Below are 16,304 nucleotides of genomic sequence, written 5' to 3' on the forward strand. Positions count from 1 at the left end.
TGTGTGTGTGTGTGTGTGTGTGTGTGTGCTCTTGGGGATTAAAACCCAGGGCTTTTGCCCTGAGTTATCCCCAACCCTTTTTGGTTTTTTACCTTGAGACAGTAGGTCACTGAGTTTCTTAGGCTGGCCTTGAACTTGTGACCCTCCTGCCTATGCTTCACAGAATGCTGGGATCACAGCTGTGCAGCACTGCACTGGGCTCCATATGGGCACGTGTGTCATCAGTTTTGAATGACAGTTCTTTCACCATAATTTAAAGCAGCAAAATTTACATATCAGGAAGGAAAAGAGCAAGAAAAGTTTTTTTTTTTTTTTTTTTTTTGCTTTTTGAGACTGTCTCGACTTGTAGTTTAGGCAGGCTCTGTGCTGGCTGTGTAGGCCAGACTGGTCTGAGTCCTAGCCTCCCATTTTACCTTCTGTGTGGTGGGATTATAGCTGTGGTGGGCCACTACACTTGCCAAGAAAACTGGCAGCACATGTCTCTGATCCTGGCGCTTGCCCAGCTGAGGCAGGAGGGTCTCTGCAGGTTCAAGGCCAGCCTGGGCTACGTAACCTAGACTGCTTTAAAATTTTCTTTCTTTCAGTGTACAGAGTTCTGCTGTGTTCAGGAGAACTATACATTTCTGTCCGTGCTCTCATTACCTTCAGTATAGTCCTTTTAAAAACCTCTAAGGAGGGGCCTGGGGATTTAGCTCAGTGGAATAAGCACCTGCCTTGCAAGCAGGCAGTCATGAGTTCGATCCCTGGTACCGATAAAAACAAAAAAGACCAAAAAAAAAAAAAACCTACGGAAGATTTCTGTAAAATCTACCTTCTCGCTAATGTGCAGTGTGCTACGCAGTGGTAGTGGAGGAGCAGTAAGATGCAGGACGCGATAGCAGACAGGATGGCTAGCCTGCAGAGAGGTGTCTGCTGAGCCAACTGAGGGGGAGGAGCGGCGACAAGTGCCTGGACGGCTGCCTGCCCTGCGACCTGCCGCAGGCTCTGCACTGCTTGATTTGGCCTGGCCGGGAGGACACCAGGTCCCTGGGGCTAGCTGCCACTTCTTTTTCCTAACTTCGTGTTAGGGATATTACTCCCAGGGTGGTGATACAGCCTTCACAGTGTTACGGGAAAACAAGGTGTCACCTCCCCCGCCCATGAGGGCATCGAGTTGAGGTGAAGTGTGCCAGGAGCACTTAGTGATTAATTCAATGGCAACACTCTCAGATTTTCATATGAAGGGATAGTGGTGTGGGAATTCGATACAGTTAAAGAACTAAACTAGCTTTTTCTTTTTCTTTTCTTTTTTTTTTTTTTTTTTTGTCTTTTCCTTTTTATCGGTACCGGGAATTGAACTCACGACTGCCTGCTTGCAAGGCAGGCGCTTATGCTGCTGAGCTAACTCCCCAGCCCTAAACTAGCTTTTTCTTTAAAGAAATTATAAATATATTATCAGTTTGAGCTGGTTGCTTGGTGTACTGGTAGGTACTTTTAGCAGACACTGAGAGTATGAAGTTGTACCCTGAGCAGGCCACAGTGGATACTTCTTGCTTAGGTTGTAGCAGGTAGCTTTCCTCCGTTCCTTCTGTTCCTCACTCTTCCTTGGCTGCAGTGTTGAGGTAGTTGGTTTTCTTTTTCTGGTTAGCTTTCAGGTGTTCCTTTCCTTTGAGTCAGTGAATAACCCAAGCTCATGTCTGGCCTTATGCAAACATTTCATTCCATATGAAAAGTACAAAGTGTGAGAAATACTTTCATGAGCATTGTTTTTTAAAGAAAAAGAAACGTTTAGCTGGTATTCAAATAGGAATAAGGATTCCTTAAACTTCTTTTCGGTAATACTTATTTTCTTTTGATGGCTGTACGTGTAAGTGAAAGCACAGAACTTCTGTAAAGTCCCTGTGTTTTGCCCCCTCTCCCAACACTGTTTGCAGTCTGGTCATCAGGACAGGCTGCGGTGTGGCAGCCAAGATCAGTAAGAAAAAACCAAAACGGGGCTGGGGATTTAGCTCAGCGGCATAAGCGCCTGCCTTGAAAGCAGGTAGTCGTGAGTTCGATCCCTGGTCCCGATAAAAATCAAAAAAATCAAAAAGACAAAAAAAAAAAAAAAGAAAGAAAAAACCAAAACGCAGCCCAGTCCCTGCTGCCAGGATTCACCTGAGCTGTCATGTAGCTGCAGATGCCCTGTCAGGAGTAACTGTTTAACAGCTGTTTCTGCAATAGAAGTATCTATCAAAAGAATTCTAGGATATCTGTCAGTTTATTCAAATATTTATTAATCCTGCATTGTCTGCTGTTGTCACTGCTGTTTAAATTCACATTATTTTTATTTTTATTAAATGATATTAATTTTCTTTCCTCAGTCTTTCATTTTGAAACACCTCAAGCCCGTATAAAAGGTCATAACAGCACAGTGGGCATTTACCTGTTGTTTAATGAAATCCGTCAATTTTTTTTTGAACTGGGATCAAACTCATGACCTCACGCTTGCCAGGCAGGCACTTGTGCCGCTGAGCTAAATCCACCAACTATTACCAGTAAACATTTGCTGACTTTTTTGTGTATTTGTTGTTTCATGATTATTTGGTTTTTTGGGGATACACTAGGGTTTAAGCCCTGGTCCTTCAAACTGAGCTCCCTCTCCAGCCTCCTCCCCCCACCCTTTTTTTTTTTTTTTTTTTTTTTTTTTTTTTTTTTTTTGGCATCGGGACCATCAGGGATCTGGAAGCCTGTGACCTTGCACTTGCCTAGCAGGCACTTACACCTCTGAGCTAAATCCCAGGCCTCCAGCTCTTCCTTTGATGATGTTTTAGTTTGGGATCTTTCTGAGTTGCCTAGGCAGAGCTTAAATTTGCAGCCCTGCCTCATTTTCCTAGAATCCTGAGAATATAGGCATATGTCAACACACTCAGCTGTTTTCTGTTTTCGGGTATTTCTACAGACACCTTTTTTTTTGTTTTTTGAGACAGGATCTCACTATGCAGTTCAAGCTGGTCCCAAACTCTCAGCGATCTTCCTGCCTCAGTCTCTTGAGTACTGGGATTACAGGCATATGCCACCATGCTTGGCACTTTCTTTTTTCTTAAATAACATGAGAATCAGTTGCAAATATAGCCTTTTACCCATAAATAATTCATGGTTTATGACCTAAGAAAAAGAAATTCTATATAAAATTCTCCCATATAGTTACAATACAACTACACCGGGAAATTTAGCATTAATACAGTATTATTAATAAATTGTTAATCCTGAGAATTCTCCAGTTTTTCCAGTAATGCCCCTTTGAGCTTTTAGTGTTTTTCAGTGTGCTGTATCCCGGGATCATCTCGTGGTCCTGTCTTCGGTCTTGTGCAGTAGAGAATGGATTTCTGATACTTTCCTATCTTCTTGCTTTGAAAGAAGACTCTTGTGGCATGGCTTACTTTTAATATAAAGTGCAGGCTGGTTTTACAGAGCAGCTCCCAGTCTGGGTTCCTCTGCACTTTCGTCATAAGTCGAGTCAAGGGAAAGGCTTTTCAGCAGCACTGCTACGTGGGTGAACTCACACTCTTCCTAGTGTACCAAACTGGAGAGCGTGAGCCCCGCTGTCCCAGGATTGGTGAGGTGTGAGTTTGATCAAGGTGTACCTGTCACTTTATTGCAGAGATGCCCTTTTGTTTTTGTAATTACTAAGCAGTTTGCTAAGTTATTTTTGAGTCAAGGTCTCACTCTGTGATCAGGCTGGGCTTGACCTCACTATGTAGCCCATGCTGGCCTCAAACCTGCACAATCCTCCTGCCTCAGCCTCCTGAGTACTAGGATGCTATGTGCCACTGTGCCTAGTTTAGGCTTTTTTTTTTTTTTTTTTTTTTTTGTACCAGGGATCGAACTCATGACCTCATGCTGGCCAGGCAGGTACTCAGTATTTTTTAAATGAATCATTTTTTTTCCTCCTATTTCCACATTCTATTGCTTTTTGCCTAATTTTAGAATCTGTCTTCCTAACTTCATCTTGCTTTTCTGAGACTGAGTCTCCAACGTAGTCCAAGCTGGTCCTCAGCACACTATTGCAATCCAGGCTGACCTTGAAACAGTGACCCCCACCCCAGTCCTGGCATCACAGGCGCATGCCCCTACAGCCCTAATTTCACAGTTTTGTATTGTTTTTAGCAGTGGTCAGATTTATTCAAGGATATAAAAGTAAAGAGCGGGGAAGAAACTGGCTCCGCAGAGCAGGCCTGAGTCCAGTGGAGAGGGAAAAAGGATAAAAGCAAACGCAGAAGGACATGCTGGTCTGGGAGACATAGGCTGATGGTAGCCAGCATCACCTTCTGCAAGGCGCTTGGGGCTTTCCTACCTTATGTGGCCCTGAGTGGCCTCAGACCCCAAACAGTGCTGGGGTTACAGAAAATACTGGGGGTTTTTGTTGTTGTTTTTGTCTTTTTGAGACAGGGTCTCCCCGTGCCTGCGTTCAGGCTGGTCTTGGGCTCACTTTGTAGCCTAGGCTGGTCTTGAATTCCAAACGATCCTCCTGCCTCAGCCACCCCAGTGCTGGGATTACAGGCCTGAGCCCCCACACCTGGCTATATACTGGTTTTTTTTAAAATCATTCTTGATGGACCATTTTATGATGGACCGTTTTGGGGAAGATAGATAATTGTTAGAATACATAGTGATCATCTGCACTGTAGTTTAAAGTACTTTAATACAAATAATAATTCTCCTAAAAAGAATTCTCTTGGTTTTAGTCTTTAGCATAATTAGTTTTTGACCTTGGGTAAATCATTCATTGTCCCAGCCCTGCTTTCTCAGTACAGCTGTGAAATAGTGTTCCAGTGTTAAATGTTTAAATCACACCTCCTCCTCCTCCAAGACTTGTCTGCCTGGCTAGGAAGGGGGCTTGCGGAGAGGGGCGAGTGGGAGGGCGCTGGTGGCCCCGCCTTTCGCTCTGTTCTGAGGGGACAGGCGCAGGGCCTCCCTCGGACGAGTGTTGTGGGGCCTTTTCCCTTCCACTGGGTGCCCACAGGGATGGGGCGGGCCGTGCGCTAGCAGCCTTTGGGAGCTTTGCTCTTCACGCTCGCGGACTACATGCTGTACCAGCGCCCTGAACAGCCGCCCCGCCTGGTCGGAGACACTGCTCTACTGGCGCAGTTCACCTCCTTGTACACTTTCGTCCCAGCGCCCCCTGCCTGCAGCTCAGTTACAGAGCCTCTCAGAACAAGGCCCCTGCCACCTTCCTGAGACCTTTCTTTCTCATTAAAGAAGAAAGGAGAAAGAAATGCAGGTTTCAAAATTATGTGTGCACCAGCCTGGCAAGCGCAATGTCCTGAGTTCGATTTCCAGTACCAAAAAAAAAAAAAAAAAAAAAGTGTGTGTACAGTTGGTTCTGTTTGCAGCAGATGCTTCCCTCATGGCTGCCGTGAATAAAGGTGGTGGTATCAGTGAACAGTGAGTCCCTGTTCCCCTGAAGGTACAGGCCTCTTATGGAACTCTGCTCACAGCGTTTTTCTCCACCAGGTTTCTGCAAGGCACACGACAGCCTTTGTTAACGGAGGTCCAGTGTTAGAAGCGCTAACCAGCACTTTCCTCCTAGGCTTGGGGAGGACATTTCAAGCAGAAAGCAGGAAGTTGTGACCAGCATGTCGTTGAGTAGACCATGAAAAGGGCACCAGTTTGTGGTATGAGAGCCGGAGCCAGGCAGAATGCTGCCTAGTTTGACCCCGGCTAGGAATGTGCGTATTAGGTTTTTGCCTGTCTCCGGATGTCTGAGAACGACTGTGACAGTGCTAGGAGCCTGGCCCCTGGGGTGCTGGTGTGTAATTCTCAGCCAGGGCAGCAGCTCACATGTAAGAACTCACAGATGACTGGATCTTTTCAGTGCACTTCAGCTTGCTGCTGTGCATTTCATTCTGTTCCAGAAAGACTAGAGAATTTCTGAACTTGTTGTCTGCGTCCAGTGGCATGTGTTGAAAGGAACTAGGGTAAAATAGTGTTTCTGTCCAGTCTCATGTGCAGAAGTCAGGCAGTCTGTGATTATCTAGAGTCTTTATTAAAAACCTAAGCAGCTCCGCTTACAGTGTTAAGGCTACTTTTCATTTCTAAACAGCCAGCCACTGGGAAAATAGTCATCTCTCCGTCCCACTGCTTAAATCCTAACCCTAACTTCTTTGCTTTAATGGATTGTTATGTCTTATGTTTCATATTGTAAGCTGTCAGAAATCCTTGTTGTAGGTGAAGTATAACGCAGCTCCGAATAACAGGTTTAGAAAGATGAGTCTTGGGGGCTGGGGATTTAGCTCAGCGGCATAAGCGCCTGTCTTGCAAGCAGGCAGTCGTGAGTTTGATCCCCGGTACCAATAAAAAGGAAAAAGACAAAAAGAAAGAAAAAGAAAGATGAGTCTCCAGTTAGGACCATCCTGTAGTAAGGAAAGTTTTGTATTAATTGGCCTTCCTACGCATGTGGAACGCAATGTGAATAAAAGAATAGTTTTTAAAATTTTTGAAGTATTCTTCCATCTAATATTATGCATTGGTTCCATAGGCTTTGTAGCTGAGCAGTTTCTAAACAATACAGCCACTCAACTGACATACCATGGATTATGTGAACTAACGTCAGCCGTTCAGGAGGGAGAGCTCTGTGTGTTCTTTCGGAATAATCATTTTAGCACCATGACCAAACACAAGGTATGCTAAAGAAATAGCTATTTGTTACTCTAAATCAAAGGGGCTTAATTTAGAGATGCATTTAATCTGCTTAAAAGAAAAAGGTTTTAGTATAATTTTCCTTAACCATCAAATTGTGAAGGTAATTATTAAGTAGTTCTTTAGAAGGAAATGAATTAGCACTTAAAGCATCATCTCAAGTTCTTGTTTTTAAATTTCACCTTCTTTTTCACAGATTACTACATTGAGAAGTATTTATTTTCTAAGGAGAAGTAGGATGATTTAATGATTGTTTATATTTGAACACTAAAGAAAATTAGAAAATGAAGGTTTGCGTTAAACTGAATGTGGTGGTGTGTGCCGCACTGCCCACTGCTCTGGAGGGGAAGCAGAAGGGCATCGACTTTCAGGCCGGCCTAAACAACATAGCAGAACTCACAATTTCAGAGAGAAGAGTCAGGAGCAGTAGTGCATCCCCGTGATCCTGGCACTCAGAAGACTGAGGCACCTGCAGTCTCAGTACTTGGGAGGCTGAGGCAGGAGGACTGCTGCAAGTTCAAGGCTGGCCAGGGCTATATAGTGAGTTCAAGGCCAGCCTGCAGCCTGCACTACAAAGTAAGACCCTGTCTCAAAAACAGAAAGAAGGCTGAAACAGGAGGATCATGAGTTCAGGGCCAGCATGAACTACTCAGTGCGACCCTGTCTCAAAAAACAAAAAAAAATTTAAAAACTAAAATTAAAAAGAAATGATCTTTATAATAGTGTTTGCTATTTTTGAAGTTATTAGTCTGACTTTAAATTTTTCCTGTAGTAGTATTTGTGGCTCTGCCAAAAAATAAACATCGCTGGACCCTTCTTCGTTACCTTTTGCATGTATCCCTTCTGTTTCACGTGGCTTCCCTGTGTGGCTGGACTGCTGTGGCAGTGCTGCTCCTCACTGTATCTCTCCTGGCCGCAGCGACACAGGATGCAGTGCAGGCACTATTCTGCTGCTGCCGTTCTCGCAGCCTCCTCCCTGCCTTGGCCACTGCTGCTCCTGCTCCTCCGCCCTATTCCCTCCCTCTGGGCTTCTTCTAGTGCTCAGGCCTGGACTTCAGCTCTGCCGCCTCTCACCCATGTTTTTGTTTTGGTTAAGAGAAAACCACAAAGTGTCAGTACACAATTTGGAGGGTAACAACAGTTAATACATTGTGAATTATTATCTTTAGGTTCTCAGAATACAAGATACTTGCATTTAATTGTCCAAACAATATCAGCACAAACTTCTTTTTAGTGAAATAAGAGAAATTAGTAGTGTAACTATCTCTACACACTCATACACAGATTATTTCTTTCAGCTTCTCACACTAGGGAGATAATGCTGTGTTTACACATGCAAGTCTGATTTATTTCATTTTTGAACACAGTCTCTAATTGTATCCGTTTGCCTATGAAAGAGACCTAGAATAGCAAAGGCAATTTTATCTTTCTTTATGACTGAGTAGTATTCCATTGTAGAAAAATACCACATCTCTTTTATCCATTCTTTAGTTGATGGGCATTTAGGTAGCTAACGAGATTTGACCATTGTAAATTGTGCTGCTATAAACCTGGGAGCACATATGTTATTGTGATACTATGTTTTTAATTTTTCTGGAATGATAACCAAAAGGTAAATAACTGGGTTCAGTAGGGCTACCAGTCTTAGTTTTTTGAGGACTCCACACTGATTTCCACAGTGGTTGCACCAGTCTGCCCTCCCACCAACAGAAGAGAAGGGTTCCTTTTTCCACACAGCCCCTCCAGCATTTGTTACTGGTTGATTTCTTAATAACAGCCATTTTTTTCTGGGGTGAGGTAGAATCTCAAGTGTTGTTTTAATTTGCATCTCTCAAATGACTTGTGATCTTGAACATTTTTTCATATATTTATTTGCAGTTTGTATTTCTTCATCTGAGAAGTGTGTATTCATCTCAGATGCACATTTTTGAGTTGGGTCTTTAAATTTGAGAAGTCTGATTTTTTTGAGTTCTTTATATCTTCTCATTAGTAATCCTTTGTGTGAGGAACAGCTGACAAGGACTTTTTCCCACACTGGGTTGTCTCTTCACTCTGTTGATGATCTCTCCTGATGTGCAAAAGCTTTTTAATAAGATGAGATCCCAGTTATTGATTATTTGTGGTATTTCCTGTGCAATCAGGACTTTGTTCATGAGGTCTTTGCCTACAGGAATGTCTTCAGGAGTTCTACCTATTGTATTTTCCAGCAGATTCAGTGTTCCCCTTTTAATATTTATATCTTTGGTCCATTTTGATTTTAGTTTAGTGCTTAATGAAAGATACGAGTGGTTTTAATCTTTGGCATGTCCAGAGCCAGTTTTTCCAGCACCATTTATTCAAGAGGCTGTCTTTCTTTTAGTGAACACGTTTTGCACCTTTGTCAAAGATAAGGTGGTTTCATGTGTCTGGAGTTGTTTCTTCTTCTGATCCGCTCCATTGATCTTTGGGTCTGGTTTTGTTTTGTTTTGTTTTGCTAGTACCACACTGTTTTAATCAAAGTAGCTTTATAGTATAATTTCAAGTCAAGGTTTGTGATGCCCCCTGTTTTGCCTTTGTTGCCCAGGATTGCCTTTACTATTCTGGGTCTCTTTTGGTACCAGATCAATTTTAGGATTGTTTTCTCTAATTCTGTGAGATACGCTGTTGGAATTTTGATAGAATTGCATTAAATTTGTATAACACTTTTGAAAGTATGGCCATTTTCACTATATTGGTTGTTCCTACCCAAAAGCAGGGGATATCTTTTTATTTTTAATGTCCTCTTCCATCTCTGTTCAGAGTAGTATACTTTTCAATGTAGAGGTCTTCTACATCTTTCATTAGATTAATTTCTAGGTATTTAATTTTGGGGGATGCTGTTGTGAAATGTGTTGTTTTCCTGATTTCTCTTTCAATGAGTTTGTTATTCATGTACAAGAATGCTATTGATTTTTGAGTGTTGACTTTATATTCAGCTACACTACTGAATTTGCTTGTGAAATCTACCAGTTTTTAAAGAAGCACTTCTAACATGAGGTTGGCACTAAAGCTACCTCTTTTCTCCTTAAATCAATGGTTCTTAACTTAGTTTGTCTACGAGAACTTCTTACGGAGCTTTTAAAAAATTACTGATGCCCAGAACATGCCACTAGTTCATTTAAATCTGAGTCTCAGCAGGGATCTGAGCGCCAGCTACTTTGGTTTTGGTTTGGGGTTTTGTTTTCTTTTGTGGGGAGTTGCGTTCCCAATACTGGAGATCGAGCTCAAGGCTGTGTGCGAGGCAGGTGCTCCGCCGCTGAGCGCAGCCCCATGGGATGGGATCATTACGTGAACATGTCAGTCATGTGATTTTTATGTAGTACAGGCATGGAGAGAGAGCTAATTTGTAATTTTAGGTTCGGGAGTCTATTGAGGTGGGTTCAACAAAGAGTAGAAGAACAATTGCAGAAATAAATGCAGAACATCTTTCTCTCTCTTCTTAGGATAATGGGAACAGTGTCAGAATAGCCAGTCACCATTTATTACAGAGGCCACCAAAGCAGAGCAGTGGCACTGTTGCTGGAGTGGTTTACTTACATGCTGTGTTGTGTTTTCACCACGCTAGGGATCAAACCCGTAGTCTATTCATGCTCGTCTCGCAAGTGCTGCTCTTCCCCTAATTTGCAAATTAGAGAAATCACTGTTTGGAAAACGAGACATTTAACAATTTTTAACACTTTACTTTTTTCACTTTCCATACTTTTGTTGCTTACCCTTGTGTAGGTATCACTAAATAAGAATGTTCTCCTTTCAGATCTCGGTATTATTTTGTATTGAATAGTCAGCTACAGTTGTTAATGCTGTCTAAGACTCCCCAAGGGCCTTGCAGATGGTTCACTCTAGCCTGTATCCAGTTGGGGAGTCCACTGTTGTGACCCCAGTGTAGTGTCTTCAGGGAGCTACAGCCGGTGGGCTGTTTATTTGTGCCTTGTTGCTGTCCTCCCAGCATTTTGCCCTCAGTTTCATTATACGTCTTTCCAGTCTTGCAAGTTTCAGACAGTACATTGCTTTGTTGCTGGCAGAGTCCCCACTGAGTCAACTTCTTCCTCCCTGACCCCCGAGTTCTGATTATCTATCTGGTTTACACAGAATCACTTCTGGTGATTTTGGCTTTGGATGTAGGGCCAGAAGCCCGACAGGAATGCTATAAATCTCCTGGAGCAAGTGCTGGGGTTGTAGCTCAGCACTAGAATACTTGCTTTGGGTGTGAGAGGAGCTCGGTTCAATGTCCGTACCAAAAGAAAACCCTAAACTAAAACAAGAGTCGGATGTAGCTGCACCTCAGGTGGCTGATAGCAGAGGATCATGTTAGCTGAGGGCTGGGACCAGCCTGAGCAACAAAGCAAGACCCTATCTCAAAAAAAAAGGGGAGGGGGGCTGGGGATTTAGCTCAGCGGCATAAGCGCTTGCCTTGCAAGCAGGCAGTCATGAGTTCAATCCCTTACCGATAAAAAAGAAAAAAAAAAAAGTTGGGTACTTACACCTGTAACCCATGCACTTGAAGCTGAAGCAGGAGGGTTGCAGCTGGTTTGAGGCCAGTCTGATTAAGGCAAGACCCTGTTTCAAAAGATAATAAAAATTCCCTTTGATGAATTTTTTTTTTTGGTAAGAGGCAAACTAAACACTAAAATGATTGGATAGAATGGAAGATGATGCCTTTGTCCCATTACATTTTAGCATTATTCTCTCCCATAAATTTCTAGGCTTTTAGGCTGTTCCTTATAAACTTGAGCCTGAGGTAATCTGTGATCAAATAAGGATGTATGTAGTTCAGCATACTGACATACCTGTAATCTCAGTGCTTTGGGAGGTTGAGGTGGGGGGAAGTTGTTTTTTTTTTTTTTTTTTGAGTCAGGTTCCCACTGTGTAGTTTGATGTGACTTGGAACTGACCGTGTACCTCAGACTAGCCTCAGACTCACAGTGATCATCCTCCTCAGCCTCCCAAGGGCAGGGATTGATGTGTACTACTATGCTGGGCTTTAACAAAAACTTTTTTGAAGGACTGGGGATGTGTTTCAGTGAAAAGGCCCTGGATTTAATTACCACCAAAAAATAAAAGAAAAAGAGGGGAAAAAGCATGACATAAATAATGAAAAAGTAGTAAGCTAGGGACAGGGATGTAGCTCAGTGCCCTAAGTGCCTCCCTGGAAGCTCAGGGTTCTGAATTCGATACCCAGTACAACAAAACACAGAACCCTGCTTTTCCAAACAAGATAAGACTACTTTAATACTGCATTACATCTTTGTAGTGCCTTCCCATATTTGCTTTTCAAAAACCCAAAATTTTGGGCCAGGGATGCAGCTCAGTGGCACAGAACCTGCCTGGCAAGCATGAGGTCATGAGTTTGATTCCCAGTACCCAAAAAGCCCCCAGAGGTTTTAGGACCATTTAATGATCTCATATTTAATGGCCATTTCAGTTCCTATCTTTCTATCCCTGTAAACTCTTCGGAATATCTGTAGTATGGCCACATTTCATTCTATAGAATTTAAAATATACTTTCTTTTTTTTTTTTTATTTAAGGAGAAAAGAAAAGAAAGAAAAAAAACAGTGAAGGGGTACAAGTTATACAGATTTACAGAAGAAAAAAATGCGCAGTAGGAAATCACTAGTTAATGGATTACATATTGCCATCTTAGAAATAATTGTTCAAGTCACAAAATTAAAGCTTGTAGAGTAGACATTCCAACAATGATACTGCAAACAGTTCTGTTCAATGATCCAATAAAACTCTGTGATATCATTTTCTATCTTATACATTTAAATATACATGCAGTTATATAGTTTAGAACACTTTCTTTTCCTCTCTTTTGTACAGTGACTATTACACATTTTGGGTTTCATTGCTCCCACGGTTCTTATTGCTTTTTTGGAAGAGAGTAAAACCAAATGTGACATAACAGAACAGAATCGGTCAAGTCAAAAGGGTGGATATAATAGATAATATAAAAACATAATATAAGGTGATCAACAATGGTTACCATAATGCCTCCCGCTATTTCTAATAGAATTGCCTATATCATTAGTTGTAATACAATTGAACAAAACAGTAAAGAATAAAACCGACAAAACCAAAACATTGGAGATATTGTAGGTCTTCAAAAGTAGATAAAAGTCAACGAGAATGGGCGTTATAATGAATCTCATTATCTTCTCAGCTGATGCCTAAACTTTCGAACCTGATACTATCCAGCAAAACAGAATAGAGGAACCTCAGTCAAAAACAAGATGGTGAGAGTAATACAGGGCTTCAAATCGAGATAATAGAAAGTCAAAGTGGGTTACTATGTTATATCCTGCTATATTTTTCCCTTTAATTAAATGGATAAAAATAAAAAAGTAAATAATGGAGTGGAGATTGAGAAAAAAGAGGGCATAACAGCGAAACAGGGCAGATCAAAACATAACCATTTAAGCAGAATAGTGTTTCACCACCAGATAATTCCGACCCAAAAGTAGTTACCATATTGACTCCCTCCCTGAAGTCCTTGAGTACAACTTCATATACTGTAGCATTAAGTATATCAAAACAATGTAAAACCATTTAAGAGAATGACAGCATTATAGAGTATTTAGAATCGACTAACAGAAAATGAACAATGGTCTCTGTATAATCTCCTTGTCTTTAAAAGGTTTTTGCTTATACTATCGTACATAACAAAATCCAATAAGATACAACCTGTTTAGACCATTGGAGACAGAAGAACAAAAGCTAGATGAGACTTCAAAACAAGATGGTACTAAATCAGCATTACCTATTAAGATGTCATTTTCTCCAAAATAGCTGTTCCTATCATCCAGTCTTCTCTGTCTCATTTCTGTTGAGCTCTTTTTCTGTCAGTAGCTGTCAGTTTGTCTTCTTCATTTTGTTCTCTGCTCCATTCGTTGTGGCCTCCCCGCCACTATTTCTGGGTTCTTTGTATTTTTCTTTTTTTAGAATATCCTGCAATACTTTCTGTAGGGTTGAATTGGTGGTTGCAAATTCCCCCAGTTCCTCTTTATCCTGGAAGCACCTTGTTTTTCCATCAATTTCCAGGGACAGTTGTGCAGGATATCTCAATCTTGGCTGGAGATTATTATCTTTCAAAGCTTGAATTATTTCCCCCCATGCTCTTCGTGATTTGATGGTTTGCGCAGAGAAATCTGCTGTAATTCTGATGGGTGTTCCCTTGTAAGTGGTCTGTTTCTTGTCTCTTACAGCTTTTAATATTCTGTTCTTGTATTGAATTTCTGGAATTTTTATTATTATATGCCTGGGTGTTTCTCTGTTAGGGTTGTAGGTAGCTGGGGTCCTGTATGCCTCATACATCTGAGTATCTTTACCTTTTGCTAAATTAGGAAAATTCTCCTGGATTATTTCTGTGAGTAGCTTTTGTAGTTCACTTGTTTGTGTCCCTACTTCTTCTTTTATGTTCTTAATCCTTAAGTTATGGCTCCTCTTATCATCTTCTTGTCTTTGTATTATTGCTGTTTGTTTCTTTGTTATTTTTAAGAAGTTTTTCATTTCATTCTCCCATATTTCAAGTTTGCCCTCCAGTTCAGATCGTCTGTCCTTAGTTTCTTTCAAGCTGTTATGCCAGTCTTGGATAGACTTCTTAATTTCTTGATCGTCCCTTTGAACCTGCTTCACATACTCAATGCTTCTCTGTTTTCTCCATCAAGCAATTCTCCCCTCTTTTTCTGTTCTTCCATTCCACCATCTGTTTTTTCCTGGGTGATGCTTAGCATTTCTCTAACTATTCTGCATACTTCTAGCTTCAGGTCGTTGATAACTTCATTCCTGAATTGGTCTATGAGGCTCTCTATATGACGCTTAATGTATATTGGTGCGGTGTCCACTATTGCCTGTTTCTCAGGATTGGGAGCCGAGGAGCCTTTTTTGTTGCTTCCCTTCCCCATATTTTCTGTTCCTTATAAAATGCAAGCTTACATAGGAGGCCCGGCTTCCCTGCCTGTCAGCCACAGCCTGATCAAATTGCGCTGGCTAGTTGTTCCCGCCAACTGCTGCGCACCAGGGAGTTGCGGAGGAGGCAGCCTACGCGGGAGTCAGTCGCTCCTCCGGGCCACCGTCAGGCTCTGGGATCTGGGTTAGGCCATCCTAGGGAGTCCGCCAGCAGTGTCACTCAGGCCAGGCACTTTTCACCAATCCCGTCCGAGAGGGGAATGTGTGGCTGGAGTTGCCACCGCGCCCTGCTCTTACAGGACTGCCCGAGCCCAAAAAGTCCTCCGCTGGAGTCAAACTGTGGTAAGGGGTCAGTTTCTCACTCACCTCGCCACCAGTCAGTTTTCGTGTACGCCTCCTTGTCCGTCCTGTTTTCAACTCCGTTCGCAGACTCCCGTTCCCAGAGCTCTGCGCGTCTCTCCTTGCCGAGCCGCTGTGGAGGCAGCCAGCCGCCGGGCGGCGGGAAACCCAAATCGCGGTTTCCAATGGCGCGGGGTCGAGCCTCTACACCGAGTCTTTTCTGTTCCTATTTTAGCGCCAGGACTGTATTCTAAGTTGGTTTCTCTCAGCCCAGTTCGTTCCTGAGTCAGCAGAGCATATCTCTACTGGTTCGTGTCTCCTTAGTCCGCATCATTCCTGGCCTCTGAGCCGAGCCTTTCAGAGAGCCTCCGGTAGTTGCTGTTGTCTGTCCGCCATGTTCTCCCGGAGTCTAAAATATACTTTCAACCAACAATTTAAGGTCTGGTAGATTGCTTTAGTATAGATAGTGTCTATAACTAGGGGCTTATACAAGTGCAACAATAGTAAATTGCCAAGCTGCCTGTCACACAGTAGCGGTCAGCCATAACTTTCGATAACTCTTACTTTATTAGAGGAGCTGGTATTTCACTGTGATTTCCGTAAAGGGTCTTTGTTTTCTGTACTGCAATTCCTTAGGTGTCATTATCATCTCAGAATCTAGACCCAAGAGGCAGAAGCCCAAGATGGCAGGACAGAGACGAGCCTTAGGCATGTGTGAGCTGTGGGCTTCTGTTTGACGAGAGGGAAGGTTTATTTGGTTCTGGTCAATTCGGCTTCTCCAGCACTACATCTCTTCTAACCCTTTATAGATCTTGTATCAAGGGGGAGGTTAGGTAAAATTTTTTGGTGACCCTCTGTACACCAAAGCATTAGAAGGGCGGAAACACTTCCGGAAGCCAGATCTAAACAAAGCACTCTGTTCATTATGATTCCACCTTCACTCTGACCCTAATTTTGAGTCTTCTGGATCTGGCCTTTGTTCCCATGTAGTCTCAGGGGATCATCAAATTGGCGTTTTGTTCCTGAGTCGTAACTACTGTCAGCCTTACACTGAGCAGCTGACCAGTATAACAAGAGCTATGACTTCACACAGGACATTTTCTCCAGTAACAGTGCTGGCTTCCTCTTGTTTGAGAACTCTTACCACCCTGGGTTTGTGGGGTACCATTCCTACACTCTGAGTAAGCGCTTCTCCTCCGTGTCTTCCTCTCCTTGCAAGGCAGGTACTGCAGGCCTGTGCACCGTTCCTTGTAAGCGCACCCTCTGTGCATGCTTCACTGAACTCTGCACCTCCTCTGCCTGCCGGCAGCACACAGGGTTGCCCCAGTATCTGCTCCATATTCCTTTCCGAGTGGCACACAGTTAGGCCGGGCCAGTTGAC

General features: G+C 42.7%; 1 protein-coding gene across 3 annotated transcripts in view; it reads left to right on the forward strand.

The window, feature by feature from the left end:
- Nucleotides 1–16,304, forward strand: part of LOC100722687 (ubiquitin carboxyl-terminal hydrolase MINDY-2) — a 69,646-nt gene that overhangs the window by 34,200 nt on the left and 19,142 nt on the right. For all 3 annotated transcript variants that reach the window (XM_063243378.1, XM_063243380.1, XM_063243379.1), the window contains one exon: nucleotides 6,500–6,642. In XM_063243378.1, the coding sequence (XP_063099448.1) occupies nucleotides 6,500–6,642 (143 nt within the window). The remainder of the gene's footprint in view (nucleotides 1–6,499; nucleotides 6,643–16,304) is intronic.

The sequence above is a fragment of the Cavia porcellus genome, unplaced genomic scaffold (assembly GCF_034190915.1).
Source record: "Cavia porcellus strain 051 isolate PalLab524CR breed Dunkin Hartley unplaced genomic scaffold, mCavPor4.1 scaffold_38, whole genome shotgun sequence".
NCBI lineage: Eukaryota > Metazoa > Chordata > Mammalia > Rodentia > Caviidae > Cavia > Cavia porcellus.